Below are 18,783 nucleotides of genomic sequence, written 5' to 3' on the forward strand. Positions count from 1 at the left end.
TTTACGTGCATCCTGAATGCCATTCAAACCATAATTGTTTTCATCACAATATGTTAAACTAAACAAAAAATTTCATACAAAAGCATATTAAACCTAGCCCAAACGTACGATTATCGAAGAATCTTCACAAAACAAAATCATACCAATTAGCAGAATCAAATTGGAAATGGATCGAAAGCTCCTTTGACCATTTTCTCAAGAGGCCCAAACAGAGGGTGTGACAAATGATCTCACTCGTACCAATCCCAACCATCACACTTGGTAGGTTCAAGATTTTGTGAAACTTGTTCTTTAACTACATCCACGTCCACCATTGCCCTCATGAAAATGGTCACATAGTGACACTTTTTTGGCTGCTCTAACATAGTTTGTTACGGTCAAAATCTGAGTTTCCTATGTCCAACTATGTTTCCTCTTTCACTTCTCTTGCTGCGCATTCCTCAAAACTCTCCTGAAAAATTAAAATGCCCCCAAATTAGTTAGATAAAATAAATTTAATTAACAATTTGTTATATTTATACTATCATTTAAGAGTTTACTATCTATGTACTAATAGAATAAATCAAACTTATCATACCTGATGAATTGCGATTAGATGATTCTATAAAATATATTACACTATCTATGCATAATTCTTCTCATCATTTAATTATTAAACAAAGTACTATATTTTTTTAGTTATCTACAATAACAGTAATGGAGTTTAAACATAAAACATCATACAAACTTAATAACTTTCCTTTCACCCAGCTAACCTTGGTGGGTTTTAATTATAAATGATAATTTTTAATTTTATTTTATAAAAATTACTTTAAAAATAATGCTTAGAGTAACTTTAATTAAAAAGTATTAGGAACATAATCATCTAATTCTAACACATTTTTTATTTAAAATTTATTAAAAATTTAAAAAGTAAAACTCTTCTAACATGTTTTATTTAATTAATAATACAATTTTGTTTTACTAATAATAAAGCATCAAAATTAAACTAAACACAAATAAAATTTGCACTTAAAAAATATAAGCTGCACTAACTAAGGTCAGTTTAATAATAATAAAAATTCATAATTTATATAAAATTCTAAGCCCATATTAAGTTCAAATAATAATAATAATAATAATAATAATAATAATAATAATAATAATAATATAAAAACAAAACTAAGCATTACTTGATTATTTCGTTTTCAAAATGTTTGACGAAAAAAAAAACATAATATGAGAGAGAGTAAGGGAGTGACCGAATTCGAGGTGGCCGCCTAGAAGGGTGAAGGTGGCATTGCCGACAGCGGAGCGGCAGCGACCGAGGAGGATCGATCTGCCCTTCAAGAGGAAGATGACAACCACCACCCGCAGCTCCGACTCGCCACTGTTGTTGTTTTTGTTCTCCATTTCTTTTAGGCTCTTGTTTCACCTCATTGTTACTATGTTGCTAGTCAACACTCAACTTCTGCAGTGTTGAATTATCCAATAAGTGAATGACATGTGATCTAGTGGTTGTTTTTCAACGAACATGTGTAAACAAATTAATTGTTAGATCAAAATTAATTGTTACAAAATTTATTATCTAAACTTTCATGCGCATTAAATATTAAAAATTTTAGTGTTACATATAGTGACATTAATTATTTTATAATATAATTGATTTATTAATTCAGTTGGTTAGAGTGTTGTGCTAATAACACAAAACTCGAAGGTTTGATTCTTGTTTGGGTCATTAATTTTAAATTAATTTGTAAAACGTTTTTAAAAAAAAATAGAAAAAAAATATTTGGACCACTTATGGATTGGACAATCCTTGAGCTTCAACACTCGTTTGATGGGTGCACCATCTATTATGCTGGGTGCGTGTAACAAAACCCCATTATGGAATGGACATCCATCAACTACCATAGAATGGACTTAATTTAGTTTATTGGGACGGATAATAATAGTCGATTACAACACTTTTCATAAACTTGTAAAAACAAATGTAATAAATTTTGTAGGGAGATAATTACATTATTTTAAAAAATTAATATATAAGTATATTTTCCTTCAATTATACATTGTCGTATATGATAAAATTGTTGATTTTAATAATAATTATTTTAAAATCATATTGATAATATTTTTTATTAATCAATAATGTTAATAAAAATATATATTTACTTAACTTACATTTAAAAGATTTTTTAAATGACCTATAGTTTTACCTTTTAACCAAATAAGTTTTTTTTATAAAATTTTATGCATAAGGTTAACTTTTTTTATAAAAAAAAAAAGTTTGGCTTAACCTAGGCTCTATATAGGATAGGCCATAGGCTTGTATGGAGCGGTTTGATGTATTCTTTTTGCTACAAAGATACAAAGGAGATGCCATCTCCTGAGACATGAAAACATAAGCAACAAAATAGCAACCCAACAAAGAAAACTATAAAACCCAACCATACACCCCACACTAGGTAAAGGCCAAAGACATAGATGAGGACCATTGCTGAAAAGGAACAACAAAATCCTTTTCCCACCCCCTCAACCAAGACCAGGTGAGAAAGATTGCATTATCCACCAGCTTAGGGATGACAAACGGTTGATTTTTAAAAATCATGTCATTTCTAAGGTTCCAAATAGATATTGTAGCTGCTATCCACCAAATCTTCCACTTTCTATTAGAATCCCTCAAACCAGCCAAGGAGAAGTGCTGAGAGAAGTTGTCCCCAGGCCTACAGTGCATAACTCTGTCTTCCTTGACCCAAGAGTTAAACTCCCACCACGTTGGCATAACTTTTTTATAAGTGAAAAAGAGATGAGAGGCACATTCAACTTGGCTTTGGCAAAAGGTGCAAAGATCATTTTCAATTACAACTTGCCTTCTAGTTAAGTTTTCCTTAGTCGGTAACCTATCCCAAAGTAGTCTCCAAGCAAAGGATAGGGCTCTAGGAGGTACTTTGATTTCCCACAGCTGACTGAAGCCACGATTTAGGTAGCCAATTGGCTGATCACCTTTAATACAAAGATAGGCAGTTCTAGTAGTAAAGATTCCCTTTGGGTCAGCTCCCCACACCCAATAATCCTTCAAAGCTGCATTAGGGCTTAGTGTTGTAGCCTGTTCAATAAAGGCTGAAGCTCTTCCCAACTCATTGTCGAAAAGATTTCTTCTCCATGAGAATTCCCACTCCCAACCAGCTTCTCCAAAGGACCCCATGCTTTCCACTGTCTGAAATTTTTGAGAGGATATTTGATACAATTTTGGGTATTTATCTCTAAGAGTTATTCCATCACCCACCTAAGAGTCTTCCCAAAATAGTATTTGATCACCACTGCCCAATTTCCAAAGAAACTGCTTTAAGACATCACCCATGCTACTGTGATGAATTATAGACCTCAAATCAGACCACCAAAAGGAATGGGTTTGCTTAGGAAGGCCCTCTTCCAATCCTCTCCACCCCTTGTACTTTGAAGTGAGAATTCTACTCCATAATTGGTCGGGTTGTTGGAACATTAGCCACTTCCACTTGATAAGGAGGGCTCTATTAAAAGCCTTGATGTTTTTGATTCCCAAGCCTCCTTTATCTCTAGGAGCACACACTTGATCCCAAGCCACCCAAGTTATCTTTTTACCTTCTGCACCTCCACCCCAAAGAAAGTGTCTTTGGATAGTAGTAAGCCTATTTATCACTACTGAAGGGGCCCTGAAAAAAGACATGTAAAACAGAGGCAAAGCTGTCAAGACAGAACTTATTAGAGTAATTCTGCCTGCCATTGAGACATTTCTCTGGTTCCATTTATTCAACTTAGCCTCGAATTTTCTAATTATGGGCTCCCACACCACCTTCCTTCTAGGATTGACACCTATAGGCATCCCTAGGTAATTGAATGGAAACTGCAGGGGGCCACAATTCAGGTAATCAGCTGCAAATCTGCACCAGTCCTCGGTTTGGCCGATTGCACCAAATTGGCTATTAGCAAAGTTAATTCTGAGACCAGATACCATTTCAAAGCTTTTGAGAATAGCCTTAATAACTGTGACATTATCCATAGATGGTTCCCCAAAGAAGATAGTATCATCAGCAAATTGTAGTATGTTGACTGGGATCTTTTTCTTTCCCACCATAAAATTGTGGTAGTAGTTTTTGGAAACAGCTGCCCTCATCATGCCTGTCAAGCCTTCAGCAACTAGGTCAAACAAAAGGGAGCCAATGGATCCCCTTGTCTCAAGCCTATTTGAGGTTTAAATTCAGAAGTAGGACTTCCATTCACTAGTATAGATATTGATGCTAATGAAAGACACCCCTTAATCCAGCCAATCCACTTTTCATTAAACCCCATTCTTCTCATCATGTAAAAGAGGAAATGCCAAGACACAGAGTCATGCTTTTTCAAAATCAACTTTGAACACCAAACAAGGTCTCTTAGATCTCCAAACCTCCTCAACAACCTCATTAGCAATTAAAACTCCATGAAACAACTGTCTGCCTTTAACAAAAACTAATTGTCTTTCATCTATGAGATGATTCATAACCTTGCTAAGCCTATTTGATAGTACTTTGGCAATAATTTTGTAGACACAGCCTATTAGAGATATTGGTCTGAAATCACTAATAAGTTGAGGGTCCTTGATCTTGGGGATAAGAGCAATGAATGATGAGTTGAGACCCTTGGGGAAGACTGCATTCACATAAAATTCTGAGAAGAACCTAAGGAACTCAGGTTTCAGCTCCTTCCAGAAGTGCTTAATGAAGCTAAAATTAAGCCCATCAGGCCCTGGGCTTTTTTCACTGCCACAAGCCCACACTGCACTAGATATCTCCTCCTCTTTGAAGGGTTCCACCAACATCTCACTTTGGATTGAACGCAAGACATTAAAAGAGACCCCATCTAAGTTGGGTCTGTGCAGGTAAGGTTCAACAAATCTGCCATTAAAATGCTGAAGAACTGCATCCTTAATGGCAGAAGGGTTTTCTACCCAACTACCATTAATTTGCATCCCCCTCAAGGCATTCCTCCTTCTGCTGGAATTAATGATTTTGTGGAAGTAGGAAGTGTTGCTATCTCCCTCTTTGATCCACTTACATCTAGACTTCTGTCGCAATATTGATTCATGAAGAATAGATTGCTCCCAAAGGTCAGATTGGGCTTTCTTGAGCTCTTGAACTTGTTGATCAGTAGGTTGAGCTGTGAGGGAATTCTCCAAGTCATTCAGCTTATGCTGGATTAGCTTCACCTTGTTGCCCAAGTCTCCACAATTTTCTTTGCTCCAGGTTTTTAACCTTTGCTTAATTTTCTGAAGTTTGCATTTCAAGGCATATCCCCCCCATCCCATAGGCTGATTAGCAAACCAGCAGTCCCTCACCACCTTATTGAAGTCCTTATTGTGCAACCAAGCATCAAAAACCCTAAAAGGCTTAAGGCCCCAATCAATATTTTTAGAATTCAAAATGATAGGGCAATGATCTGAGTAGTTCCTTTCAAGGTTGTGTAGGGAACTATCAGGCCACTTGGATACCCAATCATCAAAGACCAGCACTCTGTCTAACTTGCTCTTACAAGAACCATTAGGCCTAACCCAAGTAAAGGGCTTGCCCAAGCAAGGAATATCATCTACCTCCATTTCAGCGAGCCACTCATTAAATTCAGCTATAAGATTAGTGTCTGCATTACAAAGAGTGCTTCCCATTCTTTCAGCTGGGTGTTTAATGCAGTTGAAGTCCCCTACAAGGCACCAGCACTGAACCTGTTCCTTTCAAGGTTGTGTAGGGAACTATCAGGCCACTTGGATACCCAATCATCAAAGACCAGCACTCTGTCTAACTTGCTCTTACAAGAACCATTAGGCCTAACCCAAGTAAAGGGCTTGCCCAAGCAAGGAATATCATCTACCTCCATTTCAGCGAGCCACTCATTAAATTCAGCTATAAGATTAGTGTCTGCATTACAAAGAGTGCTTCCCATTCTTTCAGCTGGGTGTTTAATGCAGTTGAAGTCCCCTACAAGGCACCAGCACTGAACCTGGGACTGATTCTTCATTAAATATAGCCTCTGCCATAACTGTCTTTTGCTTTCTAGCTCACAAGAAGCATAGATATTAGCCACCACTACCCTCTGACTTTCTACCAGCCATACCCCCTCCAACATGATGAAACCCCTTTCAGCTATTTTAATATCAACCTGGAAGTTATTGTTATTCCTGACACAGAGAAGCCCCCCAGCTGTATTGACCGCAGGAAACCATTTCCAATCAAAGTCTGAGTGACCCCACAGAGCCTGACAAAGTGCCTTGTCAACGGAATCCCTCTTTGTTTCTTGCAAACAAAGAAGATCTATCTTATGCTTCCCAACCAAATTCCTGATAGAGGCCCACTTAATACCTTTACCCAACCCTCTAATGTTATAGGATAGGATATTCATTTAAGAGGTTTCCTATTCCCCAACTCCTTAGCTTCTTTTCTGTCTCTACACTCCATAGAAGCATAACTGTGAAGGAAATGTAGGTTATCTGTAACTGTCTCCATGCCTAAGTTTTCTCCGAGATGCCATAATTGTTGAGCCTCTTGCAACACCTTATCACTGCACTCAATTATGCTTTTTAACCTCCTTTCTGAGTCCACGTAACTCTGATTTTTGACCTTATCCTGATTGGCAAGTTGATCTGCTAGAGCCTGGATGCCATCTTGAAGTTGAGGATGCTTTTCCTCAATCTGTGAGAGTCGGGCCTTAAAGAGAGAGTTTTGTTGTCGAAAGTAAACTTTAGAATACTTGTCTGGAGTCTCTTTTATGGATTGGATTACAGGTAGGGATTCCTCCTTATGGCACCCGTCAGTTTTCAAAATTGGGCCTAAATCATTACTTAGCCCACCCTCTTTTTGATTCTGCACAGCTTGCACCCCCAAAAGCTCAACTGGGTGGATGTCTTCTTTATTACACCCTCCTGGAGTCGAAATTGGGCACTTAATGCAACCTGGCCCAATTCCTTGTTGAATCTGCCCCGATAAAGAAGGAGAGAGAGACTGCGTGACATGTCCCTCTTCTTCCCCGATAAAGGTCTGGTCAGCAGCTACTTTCGCTCCACCATTCAAATACTTTCCCTCTATGTGATTCCTGTGCCTTCGATCATCCTGTAGGGTATTATAGCAGGTTACCTCTTTGGTGTTAGCAGCTTCCTCTTCTGTTCCTACGAAGCTGTCCCCTAGGTTGAGCTTACCAAAGCTAGAGCCCAGCATACCTTCTACAGTGCCTTTTGACTTTTCTTTGGGTGTAACGTCTGCCTGGATATTACCCAGGGGTCTAAGATCACAACAGCGCACATCGGTCCCTCCTTCTGCCCGTTGGGTACGAGACGGAGACAATTTCTGGTTGGGCAGCTCCGGCGAGAAGGAGAAATTGGTATTAGTGTCGTCAAGAACATCGCCAACCTCCCCTTCGTCGTCCGATGTTATCATCTCCGACCACCCATCGGACGGCGAGCTTCCTTTCCGGTTCGACCCACCTTCGAACCCTGTCTCTTCCACAATCCATACCCGATACTCAAGCTCCCCCACACGGACGATGACCTCCGACCTTATCAACGGCAGAAGCGGTGTCCGCACCAATACTCGAGCCCGGTCCAATCGTCGGCGGTCCTCTGTGTCATCGTCTGACTCGATCACATCCCCAATAGCAGCTACAGCCCTCCTGAGATTTTTCATTTCCCACACCTGTATCAGAAATCCCCACAGCTGGAGCCAAACAACCCTGTTATTGGGTCTACATTTCGGCGTCCACTTCTCCAGTGAGTAAAAGAGAGAATCATCGCTTTCCGTCTCTGATTGAATGAGGAGTTGAGCTTTGTCATCGGACATCCCAGGGAGAAGAACCATGTCGTCTCCGAGGAACTTAGTGCGGACGTTATATCCTAACTCCCAAGTGATACGATCCTCTAAGGTTTCCACCTCCATCACCTTCTTTAGCATGCCCACCCAGGTTTCGTTACACCAATATTCCCCACCTTCATCTTGGTTGATCAGAATAGTTGGTGTTTGTGCCTCGTCTGCCCTTTTGTCTCCTTGGCACCCCCCCCTTAGTCATCACGTCCACATATGATCTCCGAAGAGCACCAGTAGTTATCCCGCAGGGCTTACTTGTTTCGTCGGTGTACTTCCTCCTAATGGGGTTCTTTTTCTACAACTCTGTATTCCGAACTGGTCTGTCGAACCTAGGAAGGTTGACAAATAGTTTACAATCGTTGATGAAGATGTTGTCCAGTCTCACCTCCAATCCTTTTGCATCCGAGACTCCCTTGAACCGCATGAACCTGTATCTCCTGCCATGCTTGTTGAGCCTTTTAGCGATGTATACTTCACGTACGTCACCTTTAGCGATGTATACATCACGTACGTCACCCCACTTTTTGAAGTGCCTCCATAGCAACTCTTCATTAGCGTAGTCATTGTCTTCCCGCTAAAGAGGATAATGTTTGTTGTTGTCCCCTATCTCCAGATTTTGTGATTGTCTTCCCGCTAAAGAGGATTTCTGCATAACCTTCATTGATCTTCTGCTTACCACCTTAGTCCAGTTTTCTTCCTCAGCGTAGTCATTGTCCCTTCCGAAAATGTTGACTGGTCGCCCTCCATATGGTTCTTCCCTTCAATCCATACTCCTCCATCTCCTTGAAGGGGAACCGTTTGGAGTTCTTCTGTTTGTGCTAGTCCTCGCCGTGTTTCGATACTGCTTCACACTCGTCCTCGCCGTGTCTGTTTCGCTCCATCTCTCATTTCTTCTGTCTCTGTCTGTCACTCTCCTTCTCTCGCGCCCTCTCTCTCTCTCTCTCTCTCTCTCCCTCTCTCTCTCTCTCTCTTTCTCTCTCATCTTTTTTTGTGAAGTGGTCTTGTATGGTCTTGTAGGTGTGTAGTATGATAGATGCATTCTGGTTGAACAACTCTTGAGCAAGAATACGTATCAAGGAGGAATGTTGAAGTGCTAATACACAGTTTCAGTCGCATGTTCTGTTCTAGATATTGTTCTAGATATTTTGATAAGGGGTATGAGCTTAATTGAAATTAGGAAAAAGATATGTATGATTAATGTTTGTAATATTTGCTGATATAGGCAGTTACAGAAGGAGTTTCAGTCCTTATTTTGGGTAAATTTGTATCAAAGTTTGAATTGACTTTTAGCTGGCTTTGAACTTCCTCAAAGTGTAGTGTACTAGCCTTGGTTTACACCATAAACTAAGTTCATAGATCTAGAGTTTAACTTTAAACCTAAAAAGAACAAAAAGCAAGTTATAGGTAATGTAACCAGTCAAAGTTGTAGACTAAAGTTATGCAAAATAAACTCTCAAACTTCAATCAATAATATTGAAAAATGAAAAGAAGCTCAAAATAATTTAAATATCAACTTCTTTCCTTTTCTTAAAATGAAAAGTTTTACCATCCTACTGGATATAGAGCTTGTAAAGCTTTGCTATGTATAACAATCTCACCTCTATACTGGGAGGAACCAGTGGTCTCTTCCCTTTCAACTCTCTAGTTAAGAAGTCCAGTTTCTTTTCTTCATCCCATTCACTGTACGTACCCATATCCAAATACCTTGTAATTGCATCAATGGTTTCAGCATGTCTGCTTGATTCCTGTCACACTGCTAGTTTCAGGCCACAACTGATTATCCAAACAATAATGAACAAAAAACTTTGAAACATACCTGACGCAAGTCAAGCTTCATTAACACCATGCCAAAAGTAGCAACTCTTCGAATCAGATCAGCTAGTTGACCATCAGCTAGCACCCCAGATCCACATAATTGCTGGAGAAATGTAGAGCTAAATGATAATTCTGTACAATATTAGAGGGTAAAAGGGTAGAAAAGAAAGAATACCAAAGATTCATAACAAAGGAGAAGAGGTTCCAAAAGCTGATATTTTGTTTCATAATAATCCATAGGATCATGTTTAGATGGACCATGTCGATAAGAATCTCCAACCGTCTACGAGTTCTCAGAAGCTAAACACATGGAACGAAAGATAATATTACCGGTTATTAAGACAATATATAAAATCTGCATATTCAATAAAAATGTAGATGTGATTTAGTTTTAATGGCACCCCAGGATACAAATCCTCCACAGACAATATTCAAATCAAAACTAGGAAAATATATTTTTCATCCTATGCATATCCTAACGTATATATGGTTCTATCTATATAATCATCTTCACTGTGAAAGCCGTGGAACAAAGCAAATAGGATTGATCTCAAGATTAGTACATTTAACAGTCTTTGACCAAAAAGCAATATGATTTCATCATATCCAGGAACGTTCCTAATAACGCATATAAATTAATGATCCATGTGTCTGCTATCTGTCATTCTACACAAAGACATTTTGCAATTGAATTTCAAATCCGTAGTGCCAAGACTCAAGTTCAAAAGTCCTTCACTCTTTATCTACAAATAATACAGAAAATATCAATATATGCTGAAATCAATCTCGTAGAGCTTTATTTGCCACAACGTTTTCTACAATAATATCAATCCTTAGTGGTTCTGCTGACTTAATTTCATAACCACGTCTTTCTCCCTAAAGGAAAAATCAAGCCAACAACATAAATAAAGATAAGATAAAAAAAAATATGGTTTTAGATTGTCCATTTACGGGAAAATATTTTGGACTCCCAATATTTCCAAATTATTTGCCGTGGAACTTCACTTCTAAACCAAAATGTAGTTTCTACCAACCCAAACAAACAAACAAAAAGTTATGCAATATCATTTATTTCATTTGCAAACTACAGTCTACACGGGCACATTTAGTACATGCCTGCCAGGTTATAAAGCTAAAAACTCCTAAGACATAAGCAGCATAGTTTTGTACAAAATAAAACAGCAGAAACTGAATACATGTGTCCATGCAACCAATTTTGAAGCATTGTTGAAGTAAACCAGAAGTAATACCTTATCTTTTATATATTCAAGGACAACTCTATAAGGAGCAATTCCAGGAACCTGAGTTTGGCTCCAAAAGCCTCTGAAAACTGGTCCTTCCTATTTGGGATTCTGCAAACAGTTTCCTCTGAGCAACAAGTTGACTAGAGTTGAAAGAAGGAGAGTATGTCATTGAAACTAATGAAGAACTGGAATTTGGTAAAATTGGTATTGACAAACGGACATTTTGACTGCCACCATTGCTCTCAGTTGAACTTGAAGTCTCACCACCCTATCAGTGAATATATGTACACATGTATTATCTAGGATTCAATGGCAAATTAGGAAATCTACTGAATTGATCTACCTTGTGATTAGGTTGCTTGTGATCAGCTCCTGGCATGTGTCTGGGATACTCAGATCCACCCTCTTCTACATGAAATGTAACATTCAAACCAGAACTTCATACTAATAGATAATAAGTTAATAACATATTTGATTGGGTCAAGAATTTATATATGTCGGCATATGAATAAAATTGCACTATATTCCTCATGCATGATAGCATGAGAAGTTATTCAAAGGATTGGAAGGATTCCAATTCATTTGTTCATGCAATCAGCAATGGGCATCATTCCTTAATTAAAAATTGTTAAAGATTATTAAAGTTAGAAGCCACTCAACAAGTAAATATTTTTTTGCAGTTACAGAAGAAAAGAACATGCCAGTTAAAAACAGGATATGCAAACAAAAAACCAGACAGCAATTTTTTGAAAAATTATACGTACCAGGCCAAGCACAAGAGGGTATATGAGCTCCAGCTGGAAGTTTAGTCGGAAGTGGTGAAGCTTGTTGATTAGGATGTTTTGACTGACTTCTACTCATAGATCCATTCCAGTGCTCATGGTGATCCTCCTCATCATTACCTTCTGAAGAGAAAGAAGTGATCATCAAGTCTTAAAAGTGGATTGAAAGAGTATCAAAGATATCTTTGAGGATATAACAGTGACAAGGCGTAGTCTAGAAGAACAAATCATATAGAAAAATCTTCAGCTAATCATGTAAAGACATTGTGAGTGCATTAATAGAACAATAAATGGATGACCATTTCACTTGCAGTGTATCATCAAATACTATAGTGTATCTATATTAGTCTAACTCACACCAAGGTTTAAAATACTTTGTAGTATCTACAAACTATTTTCATGCCGGAAGAAAACTTTCCATTTGAAAAAGCAGATTTTGTTGCCTCATCATATGAAACCTTTTGCAAAAACATTCCGAGGAAACATATAAAAAAGACCTCAAAGCTTTTACCACACGTATGCAACTATTGTCAATCTCATATCATTCAATTGGAAAAGATTTGACAAAGTGGATTGGAGGTAAAAGTTGACAGGTTGATGTCTACGGAAACAAGAGAAAAGTAAAAGAGCAAAACACAGGCGTATTTTGATAAGTTTGAGTTATTAGTAAGGCCACAAAAGAGATACGTCAGGATAATTTTTAAAGGAATTTCCAAGCCAAGAGGACAATGCCTTGATGCACCAAAGAAGTAATGCATAAAAGAAGACCAAAGAGGGATTAAATGAATGACCAAAGCCTCAAGGATAAATAGATAGAGCATAATATCATCATTCAAAATATTACACGGTAATATTAAGGGTTTCAAAAGGACCATCAAATTCACATGATAATCTAACACAATAAAGAAAAAAAATAAAAAACTATACTATCTTTAAGTGGTTCAATTTGCCTGTGCACATGAACTAGTGTTACTTCTTGACAAACAGTATCCAGAGGTCACATGATATAAAACAAAGATGACTGCTATGCCCATTAGCATTTGGAAGATATCAACAAACACAAAACTAAACAGACAAACCTTTTAGAATTTCATGTGCCAGTTCTGACAACTTATCACTGCACTGGTTCATGGATAGCTCAAATCTTAGGCCATCCACTTCCCGAATGTAGAGGTCAATCGCCATCCATCTTGACAGAAGTGAAACATCTTTTGTGACCTGAAGAACAAAACGAAAACCAATTACACAATCAGATTTGAATAACAGGGTCAAATCAAACGCAAATATTCTTCAAGAAAATCCCACTCCTAGGTAAGAAAAAAAATTTCTTGTAATTTATTCGTAATGTTTGAATTACACGCTACAAACTTTAGTAATTGAAACAGCAAAGCACATCCTTCAACTGTAGTAACATCAACACCGACCACAATCAAGCTTTATCCCACACCTGATGGAGTCAAACACGGATCAGTTAATATCAGAAACCAATTTTTCTTTAAAAGCCATTTTTCTGTCCATATCTAAAGAACAATAACAACAATAGTGATGTTAGCTACATGGATCACACAATGTTACTGGGTTCAGTTAAAAACCAAATTCTCAGGCTATTCATGTCTAAATACATTCAATGTAATTTTACATTGGCTATCAACTGCCCAAAATTACCCACCTCTTTTATCCTAGCCTGAGACAATATAAAATTTGACTAAAAAGTACAATATTGGAAAAGTTCCAAGAATATTATTCAAACAAATATTTTGCATGTTAAAAGCTCATTTATTTTTGTCTGCAGTTTTCCCAGTTCAATCATCATTAAACTTGCACTTTCCAAAATGACAGGCAGTAATACTGGACATCTTCAGGTTGTCAATAATATAATGATATTACAGATTCAACTATGCTTCCACTACTAGAAAACTTCTCACGTGTTGAAAAAGAATCATGTAGTTATTTGAGAAAATGAAATCACATAGTAAAAGTACAGGCAGCATGAATGGATATTTGAAGATGCTACCTTTGCTGTCACATTTGGGTTTCCGTCTCTATCACCTCCCATCCAAGATCCAAATTTTATTGGAGTGCAAGTCAATGGAAGTGGTTTTCCTGTGTGCTGCAAGGAAAGATAAATTGCACTGAAAATCTTAAAGAGAAAGAATGTACAAGTTAATTGACATAAATTAAAGATGACAAACCTTCTTTAAAGCGCTGCTAACTCGACGTAAATAATGAGGAACAGCTTTTCAGAGTGACTCCTCCACAATATTCAATACTGGGAGAATTGAAAAATAAATAAACCAAGGGATTCTTCCACTTCTTTTTTTTTTAACAGTGAATCAAATCATGCAAGAGATGACATATTGTTAGATCTCAATATAGACCAGTTATCTGGAGGGTCTATTCTAGAAGGAAGGATCGAATTAGTTATTAGTTTAATCTTTAGGGCCATCTATCTTTATTATTCTATCTTTATCTTTATTATTCTTTATCTTTATTATTCTATCTTTATCAATTAGTTGGATTAGGATATTATAAATAAGAGTCTTTATCAATTAGTTGGATTAGGATATTATAAATAAGAGTATTCTCATTAGAGGAGGGGGTAGAGAAGAATTAGAAATTGTAAAGGGTTTTCCCTTGGAAGAAGGTTTCCTTCTTGAATAAATTCAGTTTGCTCCCAGTATTTTCCGTTTATTCTTCTATTTTCTGTTTCTCTTGTTTTCTCTGCTGTTAGGGATATTCAATACCCTAACACATATAAATTGTCAAGGATTCTCTCTTAAAAGATTGATTTATTATGCATTCATGTAGGTGCCTTTGGGGATAACAAGGACAAAACTCTTGAACACTTGGTCAAAATGGCCATAGACCATTCTTAGGAACAACTAAAAAGCCTAAAGCTAAGAGGTAAAGTATATCTAACATATAATACTCAACCAGCTTACCTGCCCTAGCTTCATCAACTGGAGTGGGTTTTGAACGCCTAAGTTCATCTGTCTGCCATATTGAAGTTTTCTCTCCCACCTAAAAAAGCCAATATGATTGATGAGAATAGAAATAAAGTGTGTTAGAAAAAGGAAATCCACTATCCATTCACATTTAAAGATAATCTACCACACTGAAAAACTAGTGGATTTTTTACTTTTGGGGTACAAACACCGGTGGTTAAGTAGAATGGAAATAGTTCAAGAATGGTACCAGATCTTCAATCCACATATCTCGATCTTCAGGGCTAAGATCAGGTCAATCATTATAATCCAAAAGATGCTGCTTGAAGGTGAAAAAGTAGTTAGAGACAACACACTTCCATAATATTTGAGAGATGATATCATAAAGTTAAAGGCTCAAGCTTCCAGTAATTTAATATATTCAGAAAAGAGAACAACTCACAGCAATTTTAAGGTGTTTATATTGCAAGGTACGATGGTTAATTTGAGTGGGATGAGCAGTGAGAACAATTTCAACCTCCTGTGGCAACAAATGAAATTAGATTTTGAATGACAATAGCAATTGGAACCAGATTCTGTTAAAATCCCTGGCAATACACACATAATGTTTCACTAAATTAATAACAAGATAATTGTCAAGAAAGAAAATAATTACATGCTTTAATCTCAGCTTGCAGAGTGCATAGACAACGAAAGATCATATACTTATTTTCATCTATACGTCTCAGACTATGCAGACCTGCTTGAACACTGTCTTATAAAGCTCAACTGGAGAAACCCCATCTTGCAACAGGTTGTTAAAGATATCATCACAAGATTTTGCAGCAAGAACCATATTTCCTCCTTTAGCAAGAACCATATTTCCTCCTTTACGAACCCTGCAAAAACATAACTTGTTCAAGACTATCATACTGGGGTAATCTTGTTATTAGTCAAAGGTTCGGCTTATTTTGGAGAGATTGCGGCTTAATTTTGCACAGAGCTCAGCCAAATAAAGACAAGACAAATTATCAACTAATGGAATAAAAAGACAACAATAGTTGGAGACAAGAATGTATACCTATGGTGGGTTTCAGCTATACCCATCAAAGTAAGATGATGGCTAAAGGCACGAGCAAGGGGCAAAGCTTCTTCCAGCGTCATCTTGGATAACTCTGAAGCCAATTGCTTCTCTAGCATCTCAGCCAAGTCCTCCATTCCCGCTTGTCTCATATTACAAGCACTCTAAATACCAAAACAAACTCTTAAGGAATTTTCAACTCCCAGCGATAAAGATTGTTACACTGTTAACCAATTACCAACGAAATCACACATGAATAAAGGTCAATTTTTCAATTATATGGCAATTCATGATTGGATGACACGCTACATTTCTAGTTAGCACTGTTGCTTGTTAGGAAAAAAAAGAGTAAACCACCATTTGAGTCTGTTACATTAGTTCTTACATATAGTCCCTAGCTAAAAGCTAAAACTAAGGAAATTTTAAATAAGTTCCTGAAAATACAATCTGTCTATCACATTAGTCCAAAAATATAAGAAAATTGTGAATTAATGATAATATTAATAAATGTTTAGGGGCCAAAATGGCAATAAGTAGTTATGTTTAAGGACTTAATGAATTCTAGAGACTTATTAGAAATTTCTTTAATTTCAAGGATGAATTTATGTGACAATGCATTACACTTTCACGAACCAAAATGATGATTCACTAAAGGCAAAAACTGTAACTGATACAAAGCAATTGAATTTCCAAACTGAACAAGGAATATTGAAGATTCCATTCGTAACATGAGGAACCCAAAAACTAACTAAAAAAGCAATTAAATTTCCAGCATAAGAGGTTTAGCTCAGTCATTATTTGAGTCTTTGCATAAAACAAGAACCCCACATGCATGCGCATTACGCATGTCATGTTTCAACCTTCGCCCATTTTCTCCACAACCGAACAAAACCAAAGACTAATTGATAAAACAGTGATGAAATCACAACGACAAGAACAAAGATAACAAGAAAAAAGAAATTAGAACCCCATCACCGAAAATTCACAAAATCAAGTTAAGATCATTAACAGCATACTCCAATCATTCTAGGAAAAGGTAAAGAAGCAAAACCCATTAAAGAAAACACCAAAAAAAAAAGTGGGGTATTGATTAAAAACCCAAAAACAATTATTTTAAGTGAAAAGAAAAAAGAAAAGAAAAATCAGAACCTGTGAAAGGACTCGAATTTTTTCGAGCTTGTCAACGAAGGTGGAGCCAGCCTCCCTCTGGAGAATGTCGTTGAGAAGGTTCCCTAGCAATTTACAGTCATCTTCGAAGCCCTGGAAGGAGATTTCCTCCGCTATGTCGTCAGTGATGTCCGTCATTGTAATGTTCCCACACACACACAACAAAAAACTTAACACACACAAAAAAAAACGAATACAGAAGAAGAAGAAAGAGAGTGAGAGAGAGGGTTAATGTGTGTGTGGTTGAAGGAGTGAGTAGAGGAGAAAGTGGTGGCATATAATAAGTGGCAAACAATAACTAACTGGCGCGGAGGAAGGGACCGTTGTGAAATTGTGACGTTTTACTTCCATCCAATTTATAGATTAATACATAAATTAACAATTCTTTTCTCCAATGTTTTTGGATCATATTATTATTATAATATTAATTTAAATTAAGGATTAAGTCTATACTTTAATATGCTTAAAATTCCAATGCAGAAAAAGTATTCATTTATGGTGTAACTTAGTCAACTGAGCACTGAATTGTTATAAACTTATTTGACGAGTTTGATTTTTATGAATTAAAAAAATTTATATATTAATCATAGTATGCTAGACTCATAGAAAAATCATATTTTATAAGAAAGGTAATTTTTCATTATCAAAGTGCATTTGCTTTTATCATAGAAATATTGGAGTATTTAATAATAATAATAATATAACTAATTATATATTAATTAAAATATCTAGGTATATTATTGGTGTATTTTAAGTGTGTTAATAAATTATATTATTGGTTTATTTTAAGATAATATCTAGGTATAATTTGTTAACGTACTCATATTAAAAAAACAAGTATATATACATTAGTAAACTAGAATATATTTTAAAAAAATTCAAAATGTTATTTTTTTGTCAAAATTTAAGCTTGAACATCTGAACCTAAGTGGCATTTTTTAGTTAAATTTTCAATGTAATTTTTGGTGATTAAAAACAATCATAAATTACAAAATAAAAATTAAAAGATCAAATCATAATTTGTGGCTGTACAACAACCACCACACACGTCCAAGGCAAGAGATTCAGATTGAGGGCCCAATTGGTGGCTAGAACAACGGTGTTGCTGGCAAAGTTCAATGTAATCACTGACAACACCATCATAGTCACCCAACGCATCATCAAGAAGCTTCCAATAGGGACAAATTTCAGGCTCACAAATTGCAAGTCCACCCCCGCAAAGCCTCCACCCTACACCCTCACAGATCTGGTTGTCGATGTAGAGGCATCCATCGGAGGAAGAGGCAGTGGTGCACAGTGTCAGGGTTGAACCAATAGAGGAGGTGGAAGGGCCGACTTGATGAGGAGGAAGTCATCGTCGGAGTCCTAGATTTGGAGGGAGAGAGAAAGAGGGGAAGGCGAACCACTTGTCATCGAGGTTGTCATGGAGGTGAGAGGAGGAGGGACAAGGGCAATAAGGCTTCGGAGTAGAAACAAAGAGGACGAAGGGTAGAGAAAGAGAAGGAAGAGAGGCTGGGATCGTTGGATTAGAGAGAGAGAGAAAGAGAAAGGGAAAGAAAAAGAAAAAGTAGGATAGTGCCTAATTTTTAGTGGACACACATGAGAAACTTAGGTTCGGATTCGTCCAAACCTAACTTCGGGCCAAAAAATAACACATTTCTATTTTGTGAGAACGAAAAACAAACAAAAAAATTTACAGAGATATATTCCAAACATTTTGACATTTATAAGAACAAAAAATATATTTTAGTCTTATTTTTATTGTTAAAAAATGAGTAATGCTACTAACATACTCTTTAACACACTCCTTCATACACACTTTTCTCCAATGTGTTAAAATGTATTGAAAACTGCAAAATTAAGAGAGAGAAAGTCATTGAATACTATGTGGGACTCACTGAATTTTGTGATTTCAAATAAATTTCAACA

The 18,783-nt window shown here is 36.7% G+C and overlaps 1 protein-coding gene and 1 pseudogene across 1 annotated transcript; both read right to left on the minus strand.

Moving 5' to 3' along the window:
• Nucleotides 1-17,151, minus strand: LOC102663750 (phosphoenolpyruvate carboxylase 4-like; annotated as a pseudogene).
• On the minus strand, nt 5,449-8,303 carry LOC106795734 (uncharacterized). The gene is made up of 2 exons (XM_014766608.3): nt 5,989-8,303; nt 5,449-5,713 (listed from the first exon to the last, which is right to left on the minus strand). The coding sequence occupies exon 1, from the start codon at nt 7,926-7,928 to the stop codon at nt 6,384-6,386; it is 1,545 nt and encodes a 514-aa protein (XP_014622094.1). The 5' UTR covers nt 7,929-8,303; the 3' UTR covers nt 5,449-5,713; nt 5,989-6,383.
• Nucleotides 17,152-18,783: the final 1,632 nt, after the last annotated feature.

Source organism: Glycine max, chromosome 2 (genome assembly GCF_000004515.6).
Source record: "Glycine max cultivar Williams 82 chromosome 2, Glycine_max_v4.0, whole genome shotgun sequence".
NCBI classification, from domain to species: domain Eukaryota; kingdom Viridiplantae; phylum Streptophyta; class Magnoliopsida; order Fabales; family Fabaceae; genus Glycine; species Glycine max.